The sequence below is a fragment of the Myotis daubentonii genome, chromosome 8 (assembly GCF_963259705.1).
Source record: "Myotis daubentonii chromosome 8, mMyoDau2.1, whole genome shotgun sequence".
NCBI lineage: Eukaryota > Metazoa > Chordata > Mammalia > Chiroptera > Vespertilionidae > Myotis > Myotis daubentonii.
Window position 1 is genome coordinate 62,328,004 of NC_081847.1, and position 21,895 is coordinate 62,349,898.

General features: G+C 39.6%; 1 protein-coding gene across 5 annotated transcripts in view; it reads left to right on the plus strand.

Annotated features, from left to right (window-relative positions):
* Positions 1-21,895, plus strand: part of PTPRM (protein tyrosine phosphatase receptor type M) — a 661,667-nt gene that overhangs the window by 408,689 nt on the left and 231,083 nt on the right. For all 5 annotated transcript variants that reach the window (XM_059706595.1, XM_059706597.1, XM_059706599.1 and 2 more), the window contains exons 10-11: positions 2,568-2,769; positions 5,746-5,848. In XM_059706595.1, coding sequence (XP_059562578.1) covers positions 2,568-2,769; positions 5,746-5,848 — 305 coding nt within the window. The remainder of the gene's footprint in view (positions 1-2,567; positions 2,770-5,745; positions 5,849-21,895) is intronic.

A 21,895-nucleotide genomic window follows, 5' to 3' on the forward strand; every position in this document is an offset into this window, starting at 1 on the left:
AGAGCTACTCTGTGGTATTCCAGGCAGGCAAAAGTTAGTGAGCAAAAACAGGGTGAGAAAAGCCCAGGAAGTGTTCATAGAAGACTAACCAAGACAGAAGGTAATATAATGTCATCATGTCAAGTATTCAGATATAAAGTCTGGGGAGGGCAGGTCTTAAACACAAAGTTAGGGAGCTTGGACTTTGTCCCATATACATTTGTGTCCCATTAAAGTTTTCAACAAGACAGCAAAATGAACAAGACGATTAACCTAGTCCTGGTGGGCAGTGCTAGTCCTTATTTTAATTATACTGTATCATCATTGTTGAATTGCTTCTCCCCTTCCCCACCAGACTGTTACCTCTTCCAGGGGAGGTACCAAGTCTGAATCTCTATATGAGACCCCAGCTCAGGGCACAGTGCTTGGTACATAAGGAGGCATGCAGTTAATATGTTTCGAACGGCTGATGGAAAGAATAAATAAACTTTGGGGGAGCAATTATGCTGCCATAGCTTAGCTCATCTTCTGGGGCTATTAGAATGGAGGACTAAGTAAGCACTTGAGCACACAGCAGTGACATTGCTGAGTCCCTCCCACAGCAGCTGGGTGGTAGACATGATCTTGTCTCTCTCTCTCTCTCTCTCTCTCTCTCTCTCTCTCTCTCTCTCTCTCTCTCTCTCTCTCTCTCTCTCTCTTAAAAAAATATATACTGTATTGATTTCAGAGAAGAAGGGAGAGGAGGAGAGAGACAGAAACATCAGTGATGAGAGAAAACCATCGGCTGCCTCCTGCACATCCCACATGGGGGATCGAGCCTGCAACCCAGGAATATGCCCTGATTGGGAATCAAACTGACCTCCTGGCTCATAGGTTGACGCTCAACTACTGAGTCATGCTGGTGGAGCCATGGTCTTGTCTCTTGCTTCAGAGTAGCCTTGTGAGGGAAATATGCTAGAGCAGTGGTTCTCAACCTTCCTAATGCCGCGACCCTTTAATACAGTTCTTCATGTTGTGGTGACCCCCAACCATAAAATTATTTTCGTTGCTACTTCATAACTGTAATTTTGCTACTGTTATGAATTGTAATGTAAATATCTGATATGCAGGATGTATTTTCATTGTTACAAATTGAACATAATTAAAGCATAGTGATTAATCACAAAAACAATTTGCAGTTATATATGTGTTTTCCGATGGTCTTAGGCAACCCCTGTGAAAGGGTCATTTGACCCCCAAAGGGGTCGCGACCCACAGGTCGAGAACCGCTGTGCTAGAGGGTTTACAACAGACAAGCTGCCTGATTCTGAGAGTGCCAGTCACTGCAGAAATGAATATATATAGGAAACAATTTCTTTCCAAAGCTCAGTTGACTCAATCTAAATATTCTTTCAGAGCGGTCTCCTTAATTATAATGATATGGTATGAATATAGGAAGAAAGAATGTGAGCTATCACTTCGTGTAATAACAGTGTTAGTGTTCATGCACATAAATTATAAGTCAGTTTACCTATTTAAAAGCAAGAAGAGTGCTCAGTTTTGTAATTTAAAACTTTGAATATGACACATTTAAAAATTATGTCATTACAACTGGTAGAAGTTAGTAATCACCACTAAAATGTATGTTCTTGAATAGCTGATGAGCTACTTAGAGTGAAATTCTTTTAAAATTCATTTGAAAGGGAAAAATTTAAAGGCACCTATGTTATAGTTATATTTATTTTCACACATATCAGACTCACCCAGTGTGCTTCAAACACCTGTTATGTAGCGAAAGCTTCTAGCATTGCACTGTCGGAAATGGCAGCTCCTAGTCACAAGTGGCAATTTAAATTTGAACTTTAGTTAATTTAAGTTAAATTACATTACATTTTAAGTTTTTCAGTCTCCCTAGCCACATTCCAAGTGCTCCATAACTACTTGTAGATAGTGGCTACTGTACTCAGCGGTACAGAACAAAATACTTACAGCCTGACATCTATTGAAGAGCGATAAAGAAAAGACACAAATATGACCTGTCATGAGGACTGCCGTCATAGCATCAGCAGCTACTGACACATGTTTAGGATTTATTTTTGAAGCAGATATTTTTGGCCACATTGATGAAAATGGAAAAAGTGTCCTTGTTTCCAGGGGACCGTAATCGGATTCAGTACTAAATCAAACTGTGGCCACTACAAGAGAGATGAATGAGGCCTTACCCTTGTCATGTTCTTATCTGTTTGAGCTAGTTGTATATTTTATTATTTTGTATTGAACCATATTTTATTATTTTGTATTTTGTAGTGTTGTTTTCCAAAATGACATTTTGAAAGCAAACAACTTCAAGGTATTACGTTAAACCTGACCTCATCCTTTATGTTCTAATCTACTGGCTTTAAGTTCTTCTGTCTATAAAAGTAGTAACTCATAAGAGTTTTGGCTGAGTTCCTGCGCCCCTTCCTTGGATCCAGGATTTGAAGGGTCTAAAGGGATAGGAGAGCTTATCCTAAAGTGCCTGACAGTGCATACATCAGAAGGCTTTATTGGATAAAGATGCAATCTTGAACTACCTCCAGATATTTAATCACATTCTCATTCTCTTGCAGATCACTTACAAAGCAGTCAGTTCCTTTGACCCGGAAATAGACTTATCCAATCAAAGTGGCCGAGTTTCAAAACTGGGAAATGAAACCCATTTTCTGTTTTTTGGACTGTATCCGGGGACAACATACTCCTTTACCATCCGAGCTAGCACAGCCAAGGGTTTTGGACCTCCAGCAACAAATCAGTTTACCACCAAAATATCAGGTATTTTATCAGAGTTATGTCTTTTATCAGAAGTGACATTTTGTACTTTTTCATTCCCATTGTCAAGTATGCAAAGCTCACCCAAACTGGCGCATTGTATTCAAATGAATACTTTCAGATATCTGAAAATCAGAATCATGGAATTAAATGAAATGTTACAGATATGTATTATTTGGGAGCTTAAGATTCTCCTGTGTTAAGAAGAAGCCACTGTTTTCACAGTTTGCATTGGGACACTTGGACATGAGCAGAAAGTTCTGTTCTGTTCACTCTTATCCCCAAATTACCAGAGCAGCAGTGCTGGAAAAAAATCTGTAGTGAGCCTTGAATGACTGAGTGCTCAGAAGAAAGGCAGGGCTATATGGAGCTCAGTGCCAGAGGCTCAGCCTTCCTAGGGACCATCACCATTAGCAGTTTCAGGTCCTAAAGAGAAAGAGACAGGCCGCAACAGAGAAGTTGCTCCAGGCACTTAGGGCCTCCAGCTTTTTGTTTGTTATCTCAATTACATCATCCAACAAAAGATATAATTTGAGAAATATTTCTGGGCATATGCAACTGTGCAGAAAATTTCTTTATGCTTTAGACTAGAGGAAATGGAGTTGCCATCTGGTATGGGATATGTAACAGCAATAAACACATTCCATGGGCATTTTCTTTTTCCATTTTTTCCCCCTTGGGTATGAGAGGGGAAGTACTTAAGTTTGGGCTTTGATTGTTTTGGTTGGGGGTAGATGAGCAGGAGGCGGGTGAGGGAGATAACTTAGTCAGGGGTAGCTATATAATAATTAGCCTGATTTTCATATATATTGTCCCTCATTCCTTGTTTTATAAAAGTTTTTGTTTGGAAATAAAGGAAGGGAAATACAACTAGAGTACTGTAAGTATTCTACTGGGTTTTGAGGGAGAAGGTTTGGAACTTTGTTTTTAAGCAATTATAACTTAAAGGAAAAATTTTTATTTTGTACAATGATTTTATTTGTGAGCATAAACTTGACTTGATATTTAATATACAGTTGGTATTTGATCTGAAGCCTTAGGTTAGAAGAACGACATAGAGAGTTGGAAAGAGGAAGAAGGCCTTGGGAGGTTAGGAAGATGACATGGGTTGTACAGATGAGTGAGGGCATTGGACTTGCAATCTAAAAGTATGGGTTCTAGTTGTAATTTTTTCTATGTACTCCCTATCTGATTTTGATCAAGGAATTTACCTCCAAATGTAATTTAAGATATTGGCTGCTGCATGGATTTATCATGAAGATTTAAAGAGGAAATGTGTACCAATGTGTATTCCTCCAAGCCCGTTTTTTCCTTTCTTTTTCTTTTCTTTCTTTTTTTTTTTGTAATTTTTTGCCTGTAGTTACCACTGTGTTCTTATAGGAAAATAATTCATTTATATCATGTTTATTAAATGAAAATTCTGCTTGTTATGGATTCAAAGAGCTGTTAGCCCACCAAGTTCATACAATTCTATTCGAAAGCAAAGGTAGTTGACATTTTAATTAGCCTACACAAGCTCATCAAAAATAACTATGTAATTTTTATAGTTCAAAAAAATTACAAATTATGGGCCCCTATTTTCTACTTTCATGGATCTCAGAGAGAGAACTACTCTCTATACAAAATGTAATTCTGTATTATGAATTCAAGTTAGTTTTCAGAGAATTGGAGTTAATTTTTAATGCTGAGAAAATCCAATAAATGGAACTGAGATATAACCCTTGTCTTTTATGTAAGAGCTTTTTATATTTCAGATATTTAAAAACTATATTTGTGAAAAATGATCTCTAGTGTTCTCATCAGGTCGTACCTGTGGTCGTAAAAGACCAGGTGCACACTCACATCCCGGCTTTTATGAGATGATTTCCTTGTCCATGGTGATGACAGAATTACCGAAGAGCTCTGTTATATTCTCGTAATGAGAACTAACAATCTAGAAAAGAAAGAATGCCAGGAAATGGCCTTGGAAATAGGATTCACATTAGGAAGAGAACTAACATTTGTAGAATTATATTTGTCTGGCTCTCTTTATCTCTGTCTCTTTGAATTCCTATAACAACCCTAGAGGGTAATTTTCTACTTTTAAAGATGACTAAACTAAAGCTCCAGAGATAATGTGTCCCAGCTCTTATGTTGGTTAAAACAAGGCACAACGAAAAGTCAAACCCCTGATTTTCTTACTTCAATCCCCATATCTTTTTCACTCCTTGCTTCCCTGAGAGCTCACCAGTGGTCACTAATTTCAACAAGCCTCTCTGGCTCCTACTGTCATCTTCAAATCCCCTGATGGATCTTTGGTACAAAAAACCTTGACTTGCCCTGGCCGGTTTGGCTCAGTGGATGGAGCATCGGCCTGGGGACTCAAGGGTCCCGGGTTCGATTCCAGTCAGGGGCATGTGCCTTGGTTGTGGGCACATCCCCAGTGGGGAGTGTGCAGGGGGCAGCTGATTGGTGTTTCTCATTGATGTTTCTGACTCTATCCCTCTCCCTTCCTCTCTGTGGGAAATCAATAAAATATATATTTTTAAAAAAAAACAAAAAACCTTGACTTACCTGGAAGAACTGTAAAGTTCAGTGTTATGATCCTAGTAATTATTTCTTAAATGTGCATTTGAAGAAAAGTACACAAATTATAAGTGTACATCTCAATGGATTTTCACAAGCTCACCACACCCATTTAGCAAGAATCCAACAGAAATTTGAGAAACAGAATACTATGAACAACTCACAAGCCCTGTGAATGTTCTCTCCCAACTTTGATCTCTGAGATCAAAGAAGTTGGCATGTGGTGGTTTTATCAGTTGTCCCTGATATTTTGTGTAAGGTATATACATAAAGGCTGCTCATGATCAGTTGATAGCTGCAATTTAATCTAAGTGCATAGTATTATTAATGTTTGTTTTTTAAAATGAAAGTAGACAGAAGACTGGAAATATAAACCAGAAATAACGAGTCTCCCATCTTTTGTGTTTTCCCCAGCACCCTCTATGCCGGCTTATGAACTTGAGACCCCTTTGAATCAAACTGACAATACAGTGACAGTCATGCTGAAGCCTGCACAAAGCCGAGGCGCGCCTGTCAGGTACTGAGCAGGGAAGGGATGGGCTGGAGGCATGAAAACAAAAATCAAATTGATTGATTTCTTGAATGCATTTTCCAGGGATTTGCAACCAACCTCAGTCAGCATGTAAACCCCTATCTGTATTAGTTCTAATTAAAAGAAATGACTGAGGAAAAGGAAAGTGCTTTGATGTGCAGTGATCAAGTACTGTGTAAAGTTTGATTCGGCTGCAAGGGGGTTGTTCTTTGAAGATGAGGAACAAAAGCCCCAGTCTGTTGTGAGGAGGCTTTACAATTGCTTGCAGCAATTTAGTTACCCAAGGGCGCCTGGCATTTTCATCCTGAGCTCTATTCTTTAAGTGGAACTTTTGTTTGTTTGTTTGTTTACCTGGGGTTTAAGTTTGGTTAACTTTTCATAAATTGGCTAATTTCTCAGTGGACTATGTGGTATACAATTTTTTAAAAAAGAAATAGACCAGCAATTTTCAACCTGTGTGCTGCAAGAATTTTTTAAAAATGCAATACCTGAATAAATAGTCTGGGACACTGACCTCTTTTGTAGATTGTCAAATAAAAAAATGACAACAGGCAACACAACAGTAGTTGTTTGGTATGAATGAATCAAAATAATACCTATTTTTTGTCAGATCAGCAAAATATGTAACACATTTTTTGGTGTGCCGCAGAATTTTAGTAATTAGTTTATGTGTGCATGAGATGAAATGGTTGAAAGTCACTGCGATAGACTGGTGGAAAGAGCATTGTGAAGTCTTTATTTGAACAGATTTAAGTTTATTACCAACTTGTAGGTCTCATTTCTCATTCCATGATGATTTACTTAGCTAAGAAATTACAAAGTGTAACTTTTACAGTGAATGAATAAAATAAATTTATTCTTCCTAGGAAGGAGCAAAGGAATGCCTGAATAACTCTTGAATACGAACTTGTCATAAGCTCATTAATCTATATAAATGAAATTTCTACTTGTTTCAGAGGGATTCAGATATGCTGTACTATCAGAAGTGATTCACTTCAAAATAATCTATTACTTTCAATAGCATACACCAAGGAAACATTTACCGTCACAATTAAGGCTATATCAGATTCGTTTCCATGTTCCTGTTGTAGAATTTTATTTCATTAACCCTTTGAAACCTGGCTCTTTTTTATTATGTTTTCACTATAGAAACCTACAGTGATTAGTTGGACTTTTTACCACTGATGAGATATATACTAATTTTAGTCCACAGAGTCAAGAGTAAGAACAGAATAGGATTAGCTGATATTGAAGTCACTATAGGGTAGAATCACAATTTGAAAAATCTACAATATTGTAGGAAATTATTTTTAATTTACTCTGTTGACTCACTCAACATAATAGCTCATATAAAGGACTTAGGATTGCCATTCATAGGTGTAGTTTATGAAAACTCTATGGAATATGTGAAAGCTCTTCCAAATTTCGGGTATTATTACAGCTAGCATGTGATGCCACTGGCACCACCCAGAACCTCGGGGTTGGTTTGTGTGTGGTGATGACTGGTTGCACTCATCTGAATGACCCAATTCACACACTCATTAGATGGCTGTCCAAGACCCAGGTGTACCTGGCCATGGGTCATTCCTTTTTCACTCCGGAAGGCTGAGTTATTATTAAATGAAAGTTGACGCTCTGACCATGGCCTTTGCAACGTCATTTTTTTCTGACCAATTTAACAGTTGCCCAGACTTAGCAACAGTGTGCCATTAGGACAGGAGTCTGTGTTCTACAGCAGCAGCACCACAATAAAATGAAAGGGTAAAGATCACTCACCTCCAGTGCCTTCTAACGGCAGGAAGCTGAAATCCTAGCCATGTCTCCAAACAGCCAGCTATTCCCTATTCTACTTTATTTCTATATAAACTCATTTTACATATTTTCTATTTCTGTTGCATTGTTCCTTCAAACCCTTTCTGTCAGACTTCCATCCACATCTTTGTACAGATCTTTCCAAGTCTAAGTTTTCAAAAATATTCCTTCAGGCAATCCACCTTAGTCCCCTTCCCAAACCTCCTTCCCCCTTATCTTTTTAAATTGTCGCCTGCATTTTAAACTACTGTTCCTATTTTCTGTCATATGTGTTGCCTAAAGAATTATTTTATTGTTGTTTTCATTTAAACCTTTCTAGTTGGTTTTGGAGATTTTTGAAGCCTTGCTAGTTCATTAATTATAGACATCTTCAGACTTCTTATTCTTATGCCTCTAACAATACAGATTCAGAGACTTGTCAGAGTATGCAAAATACATAGCTTTCACCCCAGATCTCACATCATTTCATCAGGCCTGACTCTTTGTCTCTTCTAAGATTACAGTTTAGGTTGTCACATTTTCTTCCACAGTTGTCATATTGCCTTATGTTCCAAGTTCAGCACTGCTCTGCTTTGATACTAGTAAACATCATCCTGTTATTAGCTTAATATCACTGGAATTTGACAGGGTCACTTTGTATTCTGCCCCCTTTTATACCTTCATCCACCATGTTAGCATCTTAACATAAATAAATTTATGATCCATGTTCATTATCTAAATCCATAATGCTGCAATCAGTTTCATTTCTTATGGGACAATATTTAGTAAGTATTACAGGAAAATCCACTGTGGACACTACCTTTATTGCAAGGATGCTTGTCTTGAACGGGTAAATTTTATTGCACAAATTTGAGAGAGGAAATTATCTCAATCTCACCTGTCAAAGATTTTGTGCAGAAAAGTAAATATTCTCTGCAAGGAATTCATTATTATAGTACAACAAAATGGGACTGATTATCTATTGAGTAAATAGAAGACCAAGATAGCTAGAAAAAACTAGTTTGAAGGGGGAAAAAGTTTATAATACTCTCAAACTAAATGGGGTATAAGAAAATTTCCATTTCATTTAGTATTTAGAGAAATAAGAACTCTGATTAGGGAATCATAGGGCCCTAAAATATAAAGCCATAATGTAGATTAAAACATTTGAACACATCTGGAAATTTGCAAAATGCACATGTAATCAAACTGCAATACAAGAAAGCTTTTCCCAAATGATAACTACTAGAAGAAAGAGGGGAGATGAAAGTGAACATCTGTTGGCTTTCCTGGATTATTCACAGTATTATGTGTTCAAAAATACTGTCATTGTGTGATTTCCAAAACCCATTCTTTCAATTGATTTGATTTTTCTTTAATCCATATTCATTGGTGTTAAAATTCAGTGGTACTTCATTTGTGCTCTTCCCTAAGTAAGGTATTGATTCTGCTACAAGCACTGAGCTTGGTTAGTGCAGATTCTTGAAATTGCACTAAAGTCTCACTGTAAATGATTGTTGTCTTTTTATTGATCAACACTTCAGCTCTGTCACATACAATTATTTAAATCTGTAGTGGGCTAGGAAGAACACAAATTCCATCATTCCAGCTGGTAAACTAGCACCTAGGACAGAATTTTAATGTCTGTTCATAGATGCAATTTGTTTTCTTTAATAAGACAGGGAGAAACTCATTTAGAACCACCTCTTTTCTCTTCTCTCCACTGTTCATTACATGCAGACACAACCCAACACTGAAAACCCTTGTACTTTGGCATAAAAGAGCATCTCTAAATAAAGAATGAATTTAACACAAACTTTACACAACAAAAATTCCCTCTCTGACGCTATTTATGATATAGATATGTCTGCAATATTCCTCGTTAATAATATGTTATATCTTCCAATGGTCTATATGCTTGAGAATCACATTTTTCAGCTTTAGGTGATGATGTTTTCAAATGACTCACTTTGGTTCTCACAACTTTGTTGCTTGAATTTGTTCATAAATGTTTTGGAGCTACATGTCTTCTTAATTAAAACTCAGTGTTTGAAAATGTTTATAAATTAAACATTCTGATATTTCAGTGAAAAGTTAAAAAATTAAGTTCTTATTTTTTAATCATTCATTCAGGAGATATTATTAAGTGGGGGAAACATCTGTTACAGATCTGTCTGTCCATGGGGATGGGAGGTGAGAAATAAGCACATCAGCAACCCAAACATTAAAACCGATGCCTAAACATGTGAATGTAAATTTAATTTATGGCACCCACTTTGTTGTTCTTCTAATAAAAGGAGCCCCAATTATTTTAATGTTGTGCTTTCATTGTCATTGGTAACTTATTATACGATGGTTGTCCTCTCAACCAAATGCTTTCTCAATGGTTATATTTAAAAAGACACTTATGAATAATTTTTGTAGCTGAGAATCAGGGCAGCAAATCGGAGCCTCACTACTTTATGAATAGGGAAGAGATAAGGGCATAAGGAATGAAGAAATATTTGCCTTACTTTTTAAAAGTTGTGTTCTACTTAAGATTTCAAATGAGACAAGAAATACTTTATATTATGGCAAGCATAAATATTTTATTCACCCAAAACACTTCTGGTTTTATTTATTTTTTATTTTTATTTTTTGTTAACCCTCATCCCAAGGATATTTTACGCATTGATTTTTAGAGACAGTGGAATGTAGGAAGGGGGAGAGAGGCAGAGACAGAGAGAGAGAGAGACATCGATGTGAGAGAGACAGATTGGTTGGTTGCTTCCTGCACATGCCCCAATCAGTACCAGGGATTGAACCAGCAATCCAGGTACATGCCCTCAACTGGGAATCGAACCCTTGACTCTTCAGAGCTTGAGCAGACACTCTAACCATGGAGCATCATCGGCCAGGGCAATACTTCTGATTTTAAAAAAGATGTGTGTCATATAATACCTTCAGTTTTATATATAAATCAAGAATTATTTTTATATAATATGTCCAGATTTTTATTTAAGTGATTTTCCCTTGAATGCATTATTGTGGTAGACTTTGCAAATGTCTGCTATTTTCATTTAATTCTATCATGTCTTTCCTTAAGCTGCTTTGCCTTACATAGTTAACTAGGAAAATGTGAGCACATATTAAAGCCTCATTGTTAACTTCTAGCACCTGATTTACTCAAACTACTTATCAAATATTTTATAACAAACTAGACAGATAATTAGAAGTGTATTAAAATATGCTATTTTTTTCTCATTATCAAGTTATTTGTCCTTTGAAAAACCCATGCTGAGGACAAGGTAAAGGACAAGTTTTCATTCCATTCAAGATAAATAGGCAGTATAAAGCAATTGTATTTATTTTAAGGTAATATGTTGCACTTCCTTAAATGTTTGATTTGATCCCAAAGCTATATTGGGAGCTCAGCCAGAAGCTGGGCTCATGGCTGGCGAGCACAGAGGTGGTGGAGGGAGCCTCTGCCACCTCTGCGGCAGTGCTAAAGATGTCTGACTGACAAGTTAGGCCCACACCCAGCCAGGAGCGGGCCTAAGCCATCAGTCGGACATCCCCTGAGGGCTCCTGGACTGCGAGAGGGCACAGGCTGAGCTGAGGGATGATCCGCCCACCCTGAGTGCACAAATTTCATGCATTGGGCCTCTAGTTTACTATGTTTACTAATCCAAGTGATTGGTAACCGTTTAAAGTACTGTTAAAGTTAATACTAGAAGACTAAAAATTGACAACCTAGCTTATCAATGACTCTGATAATTCACAAATTGTCTGACTTTTTTAAATCCAAATTTTCATAAACAGTAAACATGTGGCATTATTTGGCTCTCTTGCTCAGAAGGACCCTCTGGATCTTTCTCTTTTTGTTTGTTTCTTTCTTCCTTTTACCGCATTGCCCTAACTGCTTTGCCCTAATCCTGTGCTAGTCACCTTTGCAGTGATTATCAGATGTGTTGGGGTATGTATGCAAGGCCTATTGAATGATGTGGCAGGGTTTTGGCTTATTGAAAGCCAGAGTGCCAGTGCTTCTCTCAGCTCCTAAAGGAATGGCACCAGGACACTCAGTGGATGATTATGACTAATTCTTGACCGGGGCCAGGGAAGAACCAAGGTTTTGATCATGCAATTTCTCATTCCTACGATGCCCAAAGGAACCTATGCTTGTCGCTGAAAAGATAAATGCCTGCGATTGGAACTAGAGATTACACAAATGCCCTTGAGTGTCATTTACAGTGGAGGCCATACATTATACACAACTGCCTCCCTAGCGGTCAAGCAGATAGTGCTGCGCGTTCCCATCATACTGACCAGCAGCCCAGAAACCATCCGTCAGGTGAGGAAGGTGGACATGCAAGTTGATCTCCATTTTCCATGGACAACAGAGAGAGCTACATGCTGTTTCTTTCCCCCCATCGCTCTATAAATGTTAACAGTGGGACAGTTTTAAACACCGAAAGGTTGCAAATGCCTTGAACTGAACAACGCATTGCCTTATGAATCTCAAAGCTGCTGTGCCATTTCTCTCAGGAACGGCTGGGTCTTCCCAATCACAGTGATTGATTCCAGGGAGTGTAAGGGACACATTGCTAGCAGTGTTCTAAGCTAAGACTGGTAACATTTGGGAGAGAGGATCTTGGAAATTTTGACAAAGATGGATTTGACTGTATAGATGCCTCACTTTCACTTTTTTAAGTTGTTAAAATCATATATATACGCAAGAAAACATTATAAGTTCTAAGAGACCGATAAAGTCACTTATGGGGCAGAGAGTGAAAGTTAATCCACTGTGCTGCTTAGAAGCATAGCCGTTCAGAGCCCAGGAACCACTGAAAGGGCACCCGACCCCTTACCTCTCGTGACACTGCTTCGTGGTCCTGTTCCAGGGAGAAGGGCACAGTCATATAATGACCTCTGTTTTGCATCATCCTCTTCAGCAGAACATCTTCTCAGCCAGCGTTTACAAATATATGCAGTGTAATTCTTTATGATGAGAATACAGAAATACTGATTCGCCTTCTATTTCATCAAAAACGATTTTAAGTGTATGTTATGTTTTATAATTTATGCTATCAACATTAATAAAAGAGAAAAATGGTAATTGGCGTACGACGACACCCTTTTCATTGGCTAATCAGGGCTATATGCAAATTAACTGCCAACAAGATGGCGGTTAATTTGCATATGTAGGCACAATGCAGGGAGGCGAAAGGGAAAGCAGGAAGAAGCCCCCTGCCACTGACAGTGATCGGAAACCCAGGGGGGAGCTAAGAGCTGGGGGGCAGGGCAAAGGCGGCCCTGGGGCCGCCTTTGCCCTGCCCCCCAGACATGATCGGAGAATCAGGCGCCTTTGCCCTCCTGGCCAGTGATAGCAGGAAGTAGGGGTGGAGCCAGCGATGGGAGCTGGGCATGGTCGAAGCTGGCAGTCCCAGGAGCTAGGGGTCCCTTGCCTGGGCCTAAAGCGAAGCCCACGATCGTGGGGCCGCTGCAGCTGCGGGTCCCCGCTGCCTGGACCGGACGCCTCAGCCAGAGGCGTCAGGCCTGGGCAAGGGGCCGATCCTGCGATTGGAGGGTGATGGGGGTTAACGCCTGAGGGCTCCCAGTATGTGAGAGGGGGCAGGCTGGGCTGAGGGACACTCCCCCCCACACACACACCCAGTGCTCGAATTTCGTGCACCGGGCCCCTAGTAAAATATAATACATAAAGAAATATATAGGATATTATTATATTATCCTTTGGTGGTTACTTGTATTTAGTTTTCAGTTACTTAATTAACACTTCATTCTTCAACCTGTAAATAGTAAAAAGATTAGGAAGGGATGTTAGCTTTTTTCCATATCACCACATCCCTTTTGAGTTGTTCTCTCTGTCCCAGATCTTTCACGTCTCTACTTTTACCTTAAAGAATTTTCCTGTCTGGCGTCAGTGTTTTTTTTCTCTGCTCAATGGGACGTGCTAAGAGCTCTCTGCAATTATGAGCATCTCATTAAAATTCTTTCCATTATAATAGTGAAAAGTGTTATTGGGAATTTTAGGGTTGACATTTGGCTATTATTCATTCATTCTTCATCCAGTCACCAAACATCTATTGAATATTCTTATGTCCAGGTCACTGTGGTAGGATGATGATCAGTGCTGCAGAGGAAAGTCCAGGGCACTGTAACCGCATCTGACACAAGGGCGGTATCTCAACAAGGGAGTCAGAGTGTGCAGTTTAAGCTGAGACCCTAAGGAGAAGTAGCCAGTCGGGAGCTGGAAGACAGGTATAGGCCCACCAAGGAGAGGAGCAACCTATGAAAAAGCCTAAGAGAAAGTAAAGAGAGGCAACAGTGGCCATCCAAGTAAATTCATTTAAAACACACCCATGGTCAATGAGGTTTGACCAACATGCAGGAGTATTAGATTTATGCATTTAAGCTGAAAGTGAGCATTTTCCTAGGTCAATCATTATGTAAAATATATGTAAATAGAATAGGAAATGCAAAATGATTTTCATAATTTAGTCTCTATCATTCAGTAGCTCAAACCTAATTAAGTGTGCAATAAATGTTTATTGAATCGAACTTCTTTCTTAGCAGAAGTAATTATCACTGAAACTTTCATAGGTAAGAAGCTGAAGGTCTAAAACTGCCTTTTAACAAGTCAGAATATCTGGAAAAAGAAGTGTTTTAAATTTGCGTTTTCATCTCTAAATAGAAGTTAAATACATTGACCCTTCCATATAATGCATATGCATAAAAGAATACCCTGCTTTTATCCTCAAATCAATCTCTGATGTTTTGTTAAATGAGAAGAGAAATTCAGAAAGACTCCTTCAAATAAGCCGTTGCTACAAATCCAGATTCCATCAGGAAGGTGACTAGAATCTTGTGCACCTGTACCGACTCCTTTGAAGGCCTGCCTTTCTTCTCACCTTCAGGGTCACTAACATATCTCCCTTTTCTCCTTTACTTCTCATCACCCCTCTGCTGCCTTCATTCTTACTGTTGCTTTTTCAGCTCTCCAATTCGTGCTCACACTGGGATCTTTCATTCTCTTTAACAGTCCATCAGTTTTACCGTTGCCCTCAAGGTAAATCCAGACTCAGACTGCTTCATCTCTAATGGAAGGTGTCCATCATCTAGTCACTACCTGGGTCAGCCTCCCCTTCAAGCCATCTGCCAGCTGAAGTCACATAAATATATGCTCAGGCCTGAGAATATGCCAGGCTGCATTTGATGCTTCCTGAGCATGCAGTCTTCTCTCTTCTTCGCTCCTCTACCCCTCCTCCGACCCCCAATACACATGCACACATGCATACTCACACCCATATTCACACACATGCACATACTCCCTCTCTCTCACTTATTTGGTCACCCTCCGAGGTGTAGCCCAGATGTCTACTTCCTGGGAGAGCCTCCTCTGGCCTTGCTGCCCCCTGGCCACCTCAGACTCCTTCACCTCGCTGTGTGGTGACTGTTTACCCTGCTAAACTGCCAGCACCTTTAGGGCAGGCACTGCCCTCTGTGACTTAACATCTGAATTTCCAACCCTGGTTCTGCACTGGGCACAGCCCTTAATTCATGTTTTGTTTTGTTTTTAAGAAATAATTGGATTGTAAACAGATTTTTAATGGCACGAACATATGATTGCATTTTCATCTTAGATCAGTCATTGGGGCAGGGACCTGGAGGAAGTAAATGGGCCCATGTGCTTCTGGGTGGAAGGTTACTGGGTCATTTCAGGTGGGGGCTCCGGCATGGCCCACAGAAACCAGGGGTGTGGGTGGGAAGAAGGCTGGCAGGTAGTTCTGTGTGGCTCTCTCTGGGCTCTCTCCAGAGGATTGCAGTTTTACTTAGACTGAGTGGAATCTTATCTCTCGGGTGTAAATGATTCATAGGACATAATGTCTTAGGAAGATGGTATAACAGTTTAAAAGAGAATGAAGCAAGGACCAAAAGCCTTGGGTGGCATCTGGCTGTTGTTTGCTATTGTGTGGTCTAGGCCATCCTGTGGACTCAGAGTCTTTCTATAATGGGAGTTTATATGCAGCTAACATATCTCACAGTGTCATCATGAAGATTACTATAAGTGAAAGTTCTTTTTAAACTGAAGTGCTAAAAAAGGGCAAAACTATCAAACAGACTGTCCAACCTATGAGGGAAGGTGGGGGGCGAGAGGGTAAGAGATCAACAAGGACTTGTATGCATGCATATGGACATAACCAATGGACACAGACAGTGGGAGGTTGAGGGCATGTGCTGGGGGGTGGGGCCGGCCAGGGAGAGGTCAATGGGGGGAAAAAGAGACTTATTTAATACTTCAAACAATAAAGAATTTAAGTTTAAAATAGGAAAAAGCTGTAATATTAGATTTGCTTAACAAAATATGTTGACTAGATTGCTATTCAGTCTTTATTCCATTTATTTCTTGCTTGTTAGATGCTTAAAATTTCTAATGATTACTGCCCTTTAAACTTATGCCAATACATTGTGATTATCAATTTAATAGGATCCATGTTCTAACAGTACAGTAACCCATATTTTGACAGTAATTTTTTAAATTGATATTTAGAGAGAGGAAGGAAGAGAGAGAAACATTGATTGTGAGAGAGAACAATTGATCAGTTGCCTCCCATACACGTCCCGACCAGGGATCTAACCCACAACCTGGGTATGTGCCCTGACCAGGAAATGAACCGGCCACCCTCTAGTGTACGGGATGACACGCCAACCAATTGAGCCATATACCATCCAGGGCAGCAATAATTTTATGGAAGCAATAATTTTATGTAAGAAATGTGTTTGGTATTAATAATGTATATTCATTCTGTAAAATTGAAGTTTTAGAAGATCTTTTGTTCCATCAAAACACCACGGAGATGAGAAGACATTGTTAATTGGAGAAATTACAAAAAAAATAGTTCTATCCTGGGAAATAAGGTACAGAGATGTTAAGACCATAAAAATGAAACCAACCTCCGCATGGAGCTTGGTGATCCAGCATTTAAATCTGGCCCTTACTTTCTCTGTAATCTTGGGCAAGTTGTGTAACTTTTCTGAGTCTCGTTCTCCTCATCAATTAGATGTGTGAGTAATACTAACACTAATATCTGCCTTAAAGGGTGGCCAGGAGAATTAATGACATGTAAGAAAGCTGTCAGGACAGCATCAACACAGATATTATCTGATCACTGTAGGAAAGCTTTTCTTATGTATCATTGACACTATTCAGGTCTGTAACGATCAAAACAACTTGTAATAACATGGTGTCTCCTTTCTGCCATGCGTGTCTTAGGAAACATTCTAAGTTCTAGTACAATATTTCTGAACTTCAGTTATGATCTTCTGAGCAGCTTGATAGAGGAGTAATAACTACAATAACAATCATTGTTGCTTGGAGTGAGGAGCTCTAATACGCCAGGCCCACGCCTGGTCCTTTCTGAAATGATTTGTGGCCATCCAGAGCAGATACTTAGTCAGGTTCCAGCACCCCATGCCCTGATGAAGGAACTCAGACCTGGGGAGGTTAACAGGCACCCTGCTCTGACCCCACAGCTGTGCTCTCTCTGTGCAAGCTTTCCTGGCCTAGGAGGTCACATTAGCCAGCAGAAGCTGGTTCCCTCCCAGGAGCTGAGCTGCAAACCATAAGAGCATCTTAAACCTTTTGGGTTAAATGCTCTTTTGTCACAATTGTTGAACTTTTTGAAAAGGTTCTATCCATGGCTAAAGTTGTTTAAGGAAAGGAGGTCTAAATAGCTTACTTCCAACCTAAAAATTTTCCCTTTTTCATTAAGGTTCCCATAATAACAAAGACCAGAATGTCATTCAGTGGTGAAATTTCAGTTTTATATTACTACATTGGCTTGGGTTTTTATTACTTGTTGTAGCTGAGTTGCTACAACGTGCATTAACAAACGGTGCTGAGTCCCTTATTACCATCACTACCTCCCTTCCCCCACCTCATTTTAGGTGAACTTTATTGTATTAAAAAAATAATACTCTGGATTCCTTTACTGCCAAGAAACAAAGATCATTTTTATTAATGTTGCTTTTAGGATGATAATGTCAGTCATCTCTTTGAAAATTCATTCTGGAAACTAAGTTCGTTCTTTAAGACCCTTCAAAAGAAACTTTAAAAATGGCAAGGAAAGATAATAATAATAGAGTAGATGTATTTGAGTTTTTATACAATGAAACTTAATTTAACTTTCCCTCTAACTCCATTTCAGACTTGCTTTTGTTCATAAAAATACAGTGCATAGCTTTTCTTCGCTGATTTAAAAAAAAATTTCTTCCTCATAATGTCCTCTGAAGGATTCAGTGTATGAGGCCCGAGCACCAGTGTTATCACCAGGGCAGGTTCACAGGGAGAACAGACTCCCAAACTCAGGGGCACACCAGCCAGGCCTCCTGTGGAGAAAGGCCAGCAGTGCGGCTTCCTGTGGACAGGGGAGGCAAGAAATGACCACCTCTCCCAAAAATAACAAAACACATCTGCAATATTTGATTTGACCTTAATGATTAAAATGGATATCAAATGAAATGCTAAAATTAAGAAATTATGGATCATTGTATAGAGGAGTGATTACAGGAGGTAGTAAGAATAGTTCTCAATTTGCCTGGCAGAGATTCGGGGAGAGGGAGAAGGGACCAGAGACCAGGACTCTGAGTGTTTGCAGGCTGCTCTCCCTGCCCATCCCAAAGAGCAGCAGTGCCTCCATTCTTGCTCCTCACCTCAGGCATCACAGGTGGCGATAGGAGTCAACATAACTCCGCCTGGTTTTCTTTCCCTACAGTGTAGTTCTGCCAGGAGCTGGGCAGTATGGAAATTGTGAGGAAAAATCTTGCTACTTTAGGGTTCCTCTTACAGTTATCCAGGGGCCTGCCAGGACTTCCTGAGCTGGCCCTCCCATGACCTTCAGTCTTCTCTGCTATTGATAAAACATCATCTTGGGTTCTTGGAAGCTCAGCTGTTTTGGTGAGTCTGATGGGGAAAACTTGGAACTTGGAGGGGTTTTCTTTGTATAAGTGGTGGAGTGAATCGAAGCTACATTGGGAATATAAAGACCTTTTAGCCCTAGCTGGTTTGGCTCAACGGATAGAGTGCCGGCCTGAAGGGTCCTAGTTTGGATTCATGTCAAGGGCATGTACCTTGGTTGCAGGCTCAAACCCTTGCCAGGGTCCAACCCCAGCAGGTCCAGGGGTCCCCAAAGGTGTGGACGGAGTCGGCAAAGAAGGAAGGACACAGAGACAGCGTTCAGTTGATCAGCAGCCTAGCCAGGATCTCTAGCCCGGATCTCCAGCCAAGTTCTGGTCTTGATCTCCAGAGAGGTTCTGCTTAGGATCTACAGAGAGGTTCTGTCCAGGTTCTCCAGTCAGGTTCAGTCACCAGGTTCTAGTCAGGCTCTCCTGCCAATCTCCGCAGTCAGGTTCAGTCCAGGATCCCCTGCCATGCTCTCTCACCAGGCTTTGCCTCCAGGCTCCGAGGCCAGTCCCTGTCCAGGATCCTCCGGCATGCTCTCTCCAGCAAAGTTCTTCTGTCTCTAGAGAACGTTCTGTGTAGGTTCTGTGCCTAGGCTCTGTCTCTCTTGGTCCTGCCTTCCAAGCCCTGTGTTCTAAGTTCTGTCTTCCAAATTCTGTGTTCTGAATTCTGTCTAAGCTCTGTCTCCTGAGTTCTGTGTTCTAAATTCTGTCTTCTGTCTCTAGATTCTGAGTTCTGTGTTCTGAATTCTGTTCTAAGCTCTGTCTTATAAGTTCTGTGTCTGAAGTTCTGTCTGTTGTTGTCTTGTTGCATCTGTATTTATACCAGTTGATTCTAATCCTGTCAATTTCTATTACAAAGGTTAGGGCGTTTCTTATCTCCATTCCAGGGAGAAAAGATTATGTAGTTTAAGCATGATTGTTTGTAGTTAAAGGGATTAATTACCCGCCTGGCACTTAGTTGAGGGGTTTTATTCCCTCCCTAACTTCAGGGGAAAATCCCTACCTGGGGATTCAACCTTTCTCAGAGAGGTGACCTTGGTTAAAACACAGCACCAAGAAGGTGAGCAAACATATTAAGAACCGTATGCCATATATGCCAGGTCCCTTGAAACAGCAAGGATGGACCGGCTCCCGGCAAACCCTGGCCCCAGTTGGGGCATGAGCAGGAGAGACAACCAATCAATGTGTCTCTCTCAGATGTTTCTCTCTCTGTGTCTCTCCCTCTCCCTTCCATTCTCTCTAAAAAACAATGGAAAAATATCCTTAGGTAAGGATTAACAAAAAAATAAAATAAAATAAAACCTCTTTATTTTGGGGAGAAAGTTGGTGTCTGTAGGCAGTGCAGGAGCAGCCTTCAGAAGTTCCTAGCAGTAGGAATGTTTAGGCATGAAGTTCAGGACAGATGTCCTCAATGAAGCAGATGCTGCAAGAGATTTCGTTGTACACATTGACACTCTTCCGTGTGTCCAGTCACACTTTGTGCAATCTTTTCTGAGATCCTCATCACAATAGTTCTTGGCTTTAGTGACCTGTTTCTAACACCTTCAGGCTGGGCTTCTTGAGGACAAGGGCAGTCCTCTTTTTACTCTTCCCTGTGTGTCCAGGGCTTGATACCTGATAAATACTCTAGAATAGAATGGTGGAAGAAACATGAATGAAATAATTTTCATTTGTTGATTTTACAATTTGCCTGATCTTGTACCAGGAATTATAAAATATTAGACCTGAAAAGGACGTTAGTGGTCAGTCGACAATATAGTGGCAAAGCTTGAACCAGTTGCCTGTGGTGTGTGACTCGGTTCAGCATTCTCTGCATGCACCTGCTTTGGTGCACCTGCCTCGTTGATGGTGGCATTTGCATTTCAGCTCACCTGGCCTGCAGTATCGCTACTTTTAGGAATGGAAAGATTCGGAATTGAATGTGATACAAACATATAATAATTAAGATATGCAATGTGGCTTTAATAGTGTTCAGTTTCTCTTTTTATTCAGATCACTAGCACTATAAGAGAAAATGCTTTGTGTCAACAAGTAAAAGAAAGTTAAAATTTTTAAAAAAGAGAAAATGTTTTAATAATAGTAGCTGGCCTTGAATTATAATTTTTATGCAATTGTGATGAATAAATTAGGATAAACTTTAGTGCAATAACATATGCAAAGAAAAATGTCTTTACTTGTTTAAAAGGGGAGAAGTCACTCTTAAAAATGTTCCATTAGGACTAATTTACTAGAAATGTGGCACCCGTTGTGAAGATTAATAACAGGTGGCCTTTACGGAGTTTCTCAGCCTGAGTCTAATGTCCTAGTTGCTCTTTTATTATCCCAAACCTCCATAACTAAAGGATTTTTTCTTCCTGCCTTTTGTTCACAATATGGAACTATAATTGAGTTCATATTTCTTGCCCAACCTTTCAGCTATAATTAATATTTTATTATATCAGATTTTAACACTAACTAGCAGAGCAGCAGGATATTGGCCTGCATGCTCAGGCATGCTTCACATACACACACACACACACACACACACACACAGTAGTAACTTACAGATGCTACGCAGGCTCCTTGTGATGAATTATGGCTGAGAGAACATAAAGTATATTTGTGATTCCCTGCAAATATTCCACAGCAATTTATAGCCAATCATATAAAAAAAATCAGGACAAAGAGAAATTAAAGTTGCTAACACAGAATATTCAGTCCCACAGATCTATTTATGCTGTGTGTGCTATGCAGTACCCATGGTCTGTGGAAAACGAGTTATCAATCCTCGATTATGGTTCAGTGAACAGGATTATGTTAGGTCAGCCCCTCTCAGCTCCAGTGTTACATGAAGGACTCCAAGGAATCCTAGTCATGATAACAAACATAACCTTTCTTCCTAATTATAAACTGGTGGCAAAACCAGCACCTACTGGTTTTAAAAATTAGTTCAATTGTACCAGTTTTTTGTATTAAATAGGTTGTCATTTTAGTAAATGCTGACAGGTTTAGGAATAGAATAAGAAGAAAGTAAATTCTGTGTTGTTACATGGCAACAAACCTTAATTAAACATTTATTTCTCGTGCATTGCATATAGTGTATACTTTCATTTGCCCTCATTCCCAAATATTCATCTTCAGGATGATATTAACACTAATCTCTATTTTTCAGAATAGTTTTTTACCAAAAATTGCCAATCAAGCTAAAGGTCACTATAGGTACCATGAAATGAACACTATTCTAAGTCCTTGAAATAGTCAGAAGTGCCCACTGTAAAGTTTTAGCAAAGCAACAACGAAATG